The 10,259-nt window shown below is 32.7% G+C and overlaps 1 protein-coding gene across 1 annotated transcript in view; it reads right to left on the minus strand.

The window, feature by feature from the left end:
* Positions 1-9,476, minus strand: part of LOC129224401 (claudin domain-containing protein 1-like) — a 77,240-nt gene extending 67,764 nt beyond the window's left edge. Inside the window, exon 1 of the mRNA XM_054858851.1 lies at positions 9,251-9,476. Coding sequence (XP_054714826.1) covers positions 9,251-9,476 — 226 coding nt within the window. The remainder of the gene's footprint in view (positions 1-9,250) is intronic.
* Positions 9,477-10,259: the final 783 nt, after the last annotated feature.

Genomic DNA, 10,259 nt, shown 5'->3' on the forward strand with positions numbered 1-10,259 from the left:
CAGGTAGGGCAAATTTCCAAAATTTGGATCACTAACATCCTTGCTATTCTTGCAAATTTGTGTATCAACATTTAGAAGAGCGAAAACAAATTAACTGATAAAGATAGAATGGACGTAGGAAATTATATCATTTTTTAAATATTTTTTTACATTAAGATATATAGACATTTTTTTTTTTAAAAATGCTAAAAGAAAGAATTTAGTACTGATTTGGGGGCGGCTGCAGCCTCATAGCCGCCCCCTGGATTCGCCACTGAGCAAGACATTAGTTTTGACGTGTTAAATCGCAGCATAACTTATTTGAAAATATTTTGACAAAATAGAGGCATCAATTTCGATGTATTTTCTTGCCTTCTTACGCATTGTTTTAGTGTATAGTTTTCGAGATGTAAGTGCAGTAGCTCAGGCTAATTTTCGTCAGCTGAATTCTGCTCCAAATTCCCAGTCCCATATATAATCTTAAAAACGTGACATCATTTGTGAACGGACCCTTGTAAAAATAGTTCAAGTTGCTGGGTAGGAGGAAAGCAATGATTTTTTTAATTTAATGTTCTCAATATTGATTTATTTAATTATTTTTTCTACTAATTTTTCAAATTTTTATCAGTAATTTTCCCGCACAATCTTTTTTATGCATTTTTTGTTGTAAAAAAGTTGTATGGTAAAAAAAGAGAAGGAGGATAAATACAAGAAAAAAACAGCAAATTTTTTTTATCGAGTTAATTAAATGCTCAAAGGAGGAAAAATGCCGCCTCAAGTTCAAAAAACGCTATTTGTGTTGCATTTCTAAAAGTCTTATAGGAATTCCTGGAAAAACGAAACAATTTTTTCATCACTTTTATTTATCACAAATATACTTTAATCCATTTTTATGATAAGAGAGATAGCAGAAGAAAACTTTTTCGCACGTTCATAAATCATCAGAGTTCTCTCTGAAAGATACAAAATGGGAAAGCAGCAGTTATCTCCATTGCTCTGAATTTTTAAAGTATTGATCTTGAAGGCTGCCGAAAATTATAATAATAAGTAGTAGAAGAGAAAAACGTTTACAGCCTAAAAGATTTAAATATAGGTTTGACCCACCAGTGAATGAACAGTTCATCATTTGTTTTAGAAAATAAAGGTTGAAAATGTTTTTTCCTTGATGAATTGGGAACAGTAACTTCCTTCGTTAGTATTACAAAAAGAAGAAAAAAAAATTACACTTACGTGTTCGTTCACTGGGCTTGTTCACCGAATGTTTTTCGTTTCAATTCAGAAAAAAGGACCTACCCCCAGTTTTTTTCAAAAATAACTACACATATCAATAAAAATGAGCCCAATTACTGATCAGGCTATCTATCCTTGGTTTCATTATACAGTTAATTTCCATTTTTTATTTTCAGATTTCTAAATTCGGTAGAAGGCTTCTGCCGAGAATTACACTATTTTATTTTAAATGTTGCCCGTTTTGTACACATGTGTATAGAGGTTTTCAGGGTCAGTGTCAATAATAGAAATAATTTATGAATTTTAAGGCAAAATTTTTCTGCAAAACATAATTGTCTTAGCTTCTTCGACAAAGAAAATGAATCAATAACATTTCCTCCCAAGAGCAAAGAAAATGAGCCATTCAGAAGAAATTACATAAAATCTGAGAATGGTGTCCTATGAAATGGCGATTAAGGCCAAGATCCACGTAGAACTTAATGTCCTGTTATCTTAAAAAAAAAAAAAAAAAAAAAAGAAAAAGAAAATCCTTCTTTTTTTTTGAAGCAATCCGTGACATACCAGGTGAAGGTGAAATGACAACCAGAAATTTCCTGGACATCCCCGGAAAGGAGTTATGATGGTTAGTGCTATCTGCTGTTATATTTTCCTGTCTGAAAAATTAAACATTCTTTCGTAGAAACATCTCATTCTTGTTTCATCTATAACGCAAATGTTCGCATTTAAATCAAGCGTTCAAAAAAAAAAAAAAAAAAAAAAAAAAAACTGCCAACTTAGTAAACTCTTAGAACATTTTCGTACTTTTTGCAATAATGAACCTGTAGATAAAGTAAAAATATTGAAAAGATGTCTCAGTAACTCCGTAGGAACAAGAATTAATGTTTTATTTTATAATTTTTTTCGTCCTATACTACAATTCGCACCTTATTCTGCGTTGTTGTTTCATATTCCAACCAGGTCATAGAGGCAAAACACAAAAATCTTACTTATTTCGCTATCAAATATCCATTAAAAGTCATTATTTCAGTAAAAATGCGTGAAGTTAAGTAAAACGGTTAACGGTAAAACATCCAGTAGTTTCTTACTATCTAAGACCAGCAAAAACTCATTGAAATTCCGTTACGGTCCAAGTGATCAAACTGCTAACTGCTTCCAGCTGCGCCCCGGTGATTCCATCTAGTGTCCGATCAAGTGTAGCTTCTGTGTCTGCCTTCTAGCTTTTCCGCAAATATATTCTCCACGAGCGGAAAGTTTCATGCGTAGAATTGGCATCGGGTGAAACAAAGCATTCAAGGGGAACACGATGTCTTCCATAAAAGTATGAATGGAATTTCATGTAATGTTCCAGTTAAGATGATATTGTTTTGATTCTTTGAGTATTGTAAATAGGACTTACCCTCAAATTTCACTGTCAGAAGGATTACTCGTGTTTTCTCCATCCCATTAAGAATGAATATTTAGAACGGTATTTTCCGGAGGCGGAATGTTAGTTCCAATTATTGAGGAAAGTTCATAGATAAAAATGCTTGCGCGACATAATTTTACTTTCATTTTATGGCTTTTTCGGAGTTATAATACATATTACAGAAAGGAAATGCGAAAACCTCAATTACTTCAACATCACTAATTTATTTTTACATGTGAATGCATTTTTAAGAATGCATGGTTTCTAAAAATAAAAAGCAATAATCAATGAACTTAATTTTACTTTAAATCCTCTTAAAAAATGTTTTTTTTTTCTATTGAAATTAGCTCCCCTATCGCTGACAACCGAATTATACCAGCATGGGAAATTTTAGTCAGTGACCCAACAATTCACTACACGAAAGTCCTTTAAAAAAGAAATATTTTAATCAGAAAAATGAAACGCGATATGCATGGACGTAGCCAGGATTCCCGTTAGGGAAGGGGCAAGTATAGACGCAGCAAGATGGTGGTTTTTAGTAGCCTCCAGGGATAGAAAATGGCAGGAAATTTAAGTCCCCCTACCCCACCTCAAAAAAAAAGTTATTTATAGTCAGAGAGGAAAAACGTAGGTATGCCGCTCTTCATCAAAATTTTTTTTAAATTGAAGTCCTAAAAATATGATTTTAAATTATTTTTGGAGACATTAGGGAGGAGAAATGAGGATCAGTGGCTCTCTTATAGGGAGGGGCAGCTGCCCCTTTCTGGGTGCTCCCAGGACGACATTTATCGAAGTAATATGGAAAAATGCTATCAGCTATAAACATAATTCCCAGTTCTTGTGTATGATTATTAAGTTCGTGGTTTTCTCCTTGATTAGTTTATTGCCACTTTGCCAAGAGTGCTTAGTGTTAGAAACCGATGATTGTATTCTACAAAAAATCTACACAAAACTCAAATGAGGAAGAACTCTGTTTTTATCCTTTATCTGATGAAATATGTTTTTTCTATTATAAGTTGTGCAATGTGTGATGGGATGTGTGTATCAACAACAGTATATTTCTTTTGCATTCTACAAAATTTATAAAAAATATTAAAGCAGGAAAATGGGGAATGATTTTTAAATCACTTATTTATGTAAATACAATTGAAACGCGACCGTAAGTGACATTATACATATTAAGTCATTATTTCTAAGCATCACAACACGTTCAAGAGCAAAAGTGTTCAATTCTCTTCTAGGATGTGAAAAACTCACCTCACCAGATACGGGTTGATCACTACGCAGTTCATTTGAAGACTTCACGAGTGAATATTTAATTTTTGACATTTTAAGCTCATCAACAGTTTAAATGCATAAAAACCTTCCTTCAAGTCTTGATTAGTCCCATGGGCTCATTAATTCTCCGACTGTAAAAATATGCTTTTTTTTTTACACAGAAGAAAAAAACTCTAAAATATATGAACTAAATTTACACCAATGGGATGGTTTCCTTCAGTCAAAAGCACTACTTTTAGTCATTGAAATGGATAGAATGAGCAAAAAAAAAAAAAAAATTGCATGGACCCAGAAAATACTATCATTTTCTCAACAGGTTTTTTTTTAGTTAATTTTTTTAAATATCCGATTTTTCAAACAAGGCGTGGTCTTTATGACGTCACAAATGATGCAATTTGACGCATCTTTCTACTACGTTTCCACGTTATGATAATCAAGCAGCGAATTAAAATCGCGCTCTACGCTTGCTATCAATAACCATATCGTTGCCAATACACGTGAGTAAAGATGCGAATTAAATATTTTGTTCTGTGAATGGCAATATTGAATGGCATTTCATCATTTATGATGTCACATGACAGAAGTGTAAACAATGAAAGCGCACCGATTTAAGTAATTTTTTAAAAATATTAAACTTAAATAAATTATTTAAAAAATGGTCAGATCCTATGTTTTTAAGCATGCTCTTTCAGAAAAAAAAATACTTTTAAAATTTTGGAAACGACCCCATTACGTTAGAAATTACGTTTTGTGTGATAAATTTTACAGCAAGGTTGAAGGACATTTTCCACTTCATTCTTTTACACCAAATTCGAGTTTCATTGAGATTTTTCTTTCCGATTTTTTGGGCAACAAACAACACTTTCGGGGAAGCTTTGTTAAAATCAGGAGGTATGTGAATCGCAAATTTTATGTCATATAAATGCTTCAGAAAACGCATTACTGACATTTAAACGTTGAAAAAGAGGAATAAAGTTTTAAAATTGCATGGAAATAGCGGGATGAGCAAATTTTGTTACTTCCACGTTGCCAGTGGAAATCGCGGGATTCACGGCGAGAAGTTTAATCTCAATTTAGTAAAAAAAAATGGAATCTTGATTTAGCAAACTGATCATGTCTCTCAAATTTGCGAAACGAAAACTTTCAAGGAATTCAAACCTCTTCATTCTTTTCGGCGAAAACAGAATTCGCAATTGTAGAGGCTTAGCTCAACGCTTTGTATTGTAAAAAGAAGTGTAAAACTCTGAATTTGAAGTGAATTGTTACCCGAGAGAGAAATTAAAACATAGAGGAAGAATAAATTTCTAGTCCTTAAACCTACATAAAATAACAAAATAAACCTTACATAGGCTGCTAACACGGTGAGGGGGGGGGGAGGCAACCGCCCTCACTTTTAACAGCAAAGGGGCCTTGCTTCACTTTTGAGAGTGAAAAGTTAATGATACATTGAAAATTGATTTTTTTCCAGGTGGATTGATTTATTTCACTAAAATAAAAAAAAAAAAACAAAATTCCAAATAAATGGGCTTCTCTCATTTTGTTTCATAAAAATGCAGCTTCGAATTCGGAGGGGAAAGTCTACGGTGGCCATCCGTCCCGATTTTATTTTTGAGACCATTTTCCACATTTTTTGGGAGGTCATAGAATCAGTAATGTCAAAAGCCTTGAATACAGTCCAATTTCTCAAAAAAAAAAAAAAAAAAAAAGAGCTTGAGGGACCACGCTCTCTAACCCCACTCACGTCTTTTGACCCCTAACTTTTTTGGTTCACTTATGCCTATGCTTCAACCATGAAGGATTGAAATGAAAGTCCTACTTTAGTTACATTGAGATGAAACAGATATTTTTATTCATTTGATTAATTTTTTATATATTTGAATGGAATTTTTGTTGTTTATTAGTATTTTTATTCATACCAAGACCTTGTCTTCTTTCTTTTTAAAAATACACACGATGTACAGGTGTTGATAAATCTTATTCTACATTTTAATAGGTTCAAACCCAAGATACTAAGCAGGTCAGAGAGTTTAAAAATTATTTCGGTATACTTTTGGAAAATGCTTAGACAGGGCAATTATGAATTATTGCTTCTAAAATCATTTATAATTTTCTTTTTCAATACTATTTCAATTTTTTAAGGAATATCTTTTTCCTTTAATATTACAATTGCGTACATTTCTTACAGCATGGTTAATAACCCTTTAAATATTTCTATTCATTAGTATAGGAATTTTTAAAAAAAATTAGAAGAAAAAGAACATTTAAAAAAAAGGAAAAGAGAAAAAACATAAAAAAAAGAAACAACACTTTTTCAAAATCTGATGCACTCTTTCTTTGCAAAAACATGAATCTGTAGGAAATAAAATTTATGTTTTCTTTATTTATTTATTTATTTATTTACTCATCGATATATATAGGAAAATCACAAATGTGGCCGAGCAGATTATCCGCTAGTCAATCAACAATTTCTTTCTTCCTTTATTTATTTACTCATCGATATACAGTAAAATCCCAAATGTGCCCGAGTAGATTATCCGCTGGTCAATCAACAATTTTTTTCTTTATATATTTTTTTTACTCATCGATATACAGTAAAATCCCAAATGTGCTCGAGCAGATTATCTGCGAGTCAATCAACAATTTCTTTCTTTATTTTTTTTTTTACTCATCGATATACAGTAAAATCCCAAATGTGCCCGAGCAGATTATCCGCGAGTCAATCAACAATCAGGAGCGTGTATTTTAGCAGAAAAAAGCAATGGCAGTTTTTTTTTTTTTTTTTGGTCGAAAAACTGCAAATTTAAACTTTATTTATTTGCTTATTTATTTATTTATTGAGCTTTTTTCACCGTACATACACTTTTTACTTTTATTGATTTTGTGTACAAATACAAAACATTTTGACTGTTCTGTGTATATAGTGGAAAAGATTATGCTTTAATACAGCCAAGTTTTTGAAGAAGAACAATTTTTTTCCTTATCAGTCACTTATTTTAGCATTTTTCCGGTTTATCCGTGATTTTATTTTTATCCGCGGTATTTCTGCCACCCAATTCCGCGGATAATCGATAGTTTATTGTACTTGGTGAAGGAAATTTTATTTCATTCCTCTTTGCGTCGCTACTATTCTTGATTTTTAGAAAATGATTTTGTGAATGTCAATCCAGCATTTCTTTGTGGGGGGGGGGGGGGGGGGAGGGAGCTTAAAAAAACTAAAACGATGTAAAAAAGACGAGTTAGAAGAGAAAATTATATTGTAAGGGCTAGAAATGATTTTGTGAATGTCAATACAGCATTTCTTTGAAGGGGGGGGGGGCTTAAAAAAACTAAAACGATGCGAAAAAGACGAGTTAGAAGAGAAAATTATATTGTAAGGGCTAGGAATCCAGGATATAAATTAGCGCTAAGAAGCAAAAGCTCTTACATTAGCAGAAGCTCTCCAAAATGAGCATACTATTGTGACGTATGTTTTGTATCAATCCGTTACTTTCTTTTCTTCTGCCATCCTTCCTTTTTCTTTTTTACATTCGCTTTTACAGTAAACTTAGCAGGCCTACCGAAAAAGATGCAAATCTGCGATGCGGTCAATCGTTTCGGATCGTTGCCTTCCGAAAGATGCGGGTATCATCATCATCAACCAGCTTGAGGCAACTCTCGTGGCATGCAGCAAGACGATTTGCGAATAGAAGTAGCTTTTAAGCAAACGCATTGAAATGGCTAATTGAAGGGAACACAAACATTACTTTTGTTGTACAACTGTTCAATCTTGAATGTTTTTTTTTTTTTTTTTTGAATTTCGTTGCAGTTTCTTAATCTCACTTGACCGATTTAGACAGGGGTGCTCCCCCCCCCCATTTTTCTCAACCCTCTTAACTCTTTTTTTAGCTCTCTTTTATTTATTTATTTATTTTTTAATTATGATTATAAAAAATTATTTTTTTTTCGAAAAGTTTTGTGCTACTTCAATGACACATATTTATACACACTCAGACACACAAACTGAATAAATAAGTGAAATAAAATAAACAACTTAAATTAAAAATATAGTTGGCTCTCTTTTTAACGATTTTCAACGGACCACAAAAAGTCGTCATTAAGTAGAAAGCATCCTTAAATAGAATGCTTTTAACACTATAGTGGACTATCTGGGACTGTGAAAAGCCGTCGTTAAATAGAGAAAGTCCTTAAATAGAGCGTCGTTAAACAGAGAGCCAACTGTAAATCAATAAATAAATTTAAAAAAATTACCCCCCCCCCCCCTTTTTATTTTGATGGCGCAACTTTGGAAAGTTGCAATTTTCGGACATACGTCAGTCTGGCTCTGAGCTACAGAATAATTCATCGAGTACATTGTTTCATAGCAACATTTGTTTTTCCTGTTCTTTATATGGTTTTTCTGGGAGAGATAGCAACTACAGCAAGTTTTGGTGCATTAAAATGTCTAAATCAACTTTGACATTAGCCGAAATGTCCATATTTTATGATCTTTAAGCACCCAAAATGACATATGTACTTTCATTTCATTTTATGCTTACTTTTTTATTTAGTCTAGCTCTTGCTTTTATCATATACGAAATTTCGAGAGTAAAACATCTGAATGATGAAAATCTTTCTTTTTTGCACGTTTAAATGCCGGCACGATCTTCAAATTGTTGTTAACATTAATAATTCTACTTATTTAAAAAACGTGTACCATTTCTAATTATTAAATGATTCTCATAAATATTTGGCAGAAATTTCAGAGCAAATTTCTTTAGAATCTCAAAAGGTGGAGAAAAAGTTGGAATAAGCTCTTCCAAATCGAATATTTTCAATCATGTTCTTAATTGATTTGACTGGTGTTCCTACGATTTTTTTATATGCTGTTGAATGAAAGTAAAATAATTTGATAAAGAATTCAGTTTTTCGAAAATAATATCTGTTTTCCTAATCAGGTGCGCTTTGAACTTAAATTTTTGGGAGGGCGGAAATTATCAATTTGCCGAATGGAACTCCAAATTTTGCCGAATGTAACTCCAAATGATAATTTTATTGAATGGAACCCAAAATCTTGCCAATTTTAAATCCGTAATTTTCCGAATATAACTCCAAAATTCGCCGAATATAAATTCAAAATTTTCCAAATTATAATAATTTTGTCGAATGAAACCCCAAAATTGCCGAATATAACTCCAAAAATTTCTGAATACAACTCCAAAATTTGCCGAATAGAACTCCAAACTTTTCCGAATGATGATAATTTTGCCGAATTGTCAGACAAAATTTGCCGAATAAGGAAATTTTTGGAACGTTACAGTGACCTCCCTGGACAATGACTCTTCTGTTCATAATGAATAAGAATAGTGAAAAGTGTCTTACCTCCTTTCGGTCTTTTATCCGGGAAACAAATTCTAAAAATTCCTTCGTCTCTACTGTAGTACCGTAGATCAGATTCAAATTCCTGGAGACTCGATAACCTTTCATTACCATCGGGATTCACCCGGACTTCGTACCAGTTGTCAGTGCCAAATGCAATAGCAGTACATGTGATTGCCACCACTGCACACACGGTGGCCACAGATAAACTCACTGCAGAACATGCCATTTTATCTCTACTGTCTAGTGTCTGTACTGAAGGTAAGTAGAAATTTTCGAACCAGTGAACTTTTGATTCCTCAATTAACTCCGTGAGCGAGAAAAAGAAAACCGAAACTCCAAAGTGAGATGTTTTGCAGTAATATTTTCAATAATGTTGGTTTTTTGCTCTTTCTTTTTTTTTTTTTTTTTTTTTTTTGATTAATGACAAATGCAAGTAATTTGCGTAAAGAAATCAACGTTGAGCACTATTTTCAGGGGATATACTCCAGAAAACGTCAATGAATAAAATATGTTCTCTAAGTTTTCTATTGCAATACTTCACATTCAACTCTAAAAAAAAATCATCAAAAGCAAAAACCTGAATCCAATTACCACACTACGCCATATGACTCCAATGAAACTTTTCCTCCTTTCTTTCAACGATCTACTGAAGCCACTAAACTCATAAAAGAACGGCTAACTTATTCCTGAAGACTTAAACCGATTTTAGAAACATCTGCACACGACAAGATCTTCTACCGTTTTAAAAAGCACGCAACTTGCTTGTCCAGTGTGAGGTTCCAGAGAAATTCCCTAGCTTCTTCGGCTCAGGGAACATTTTCCCTATCCATTGTTACGATCTTTTGGAATGTCTCGGATCCAATGCATCATTCGAATTGTTAAAATCATCATTTGTACCTTTTCCTTTTAAAATAGGGGAAAAGAAAAATACGGTGGGTTTCTTTCTATTCTATCCAGGGCTTTAAAGAAAAGAAAAAAAATATTTGTGGAATCGAAGAAAGTCATCTTT

This window comes from Uloborus diversus, chromosome 6, assembly GCF_026930045.1.
Source record: "Uloborus diversus isolate 005 chromosome 6, Udiv.v.3.1, whole genome shotgun sequence".
In the NCBI taxonomy this organism is placed as follows: Eukaryota; Metazoa; Arthropoda; class Arachnida; order Araneae; family Uloboridae; genus Uloborus; species Uloborus diversus.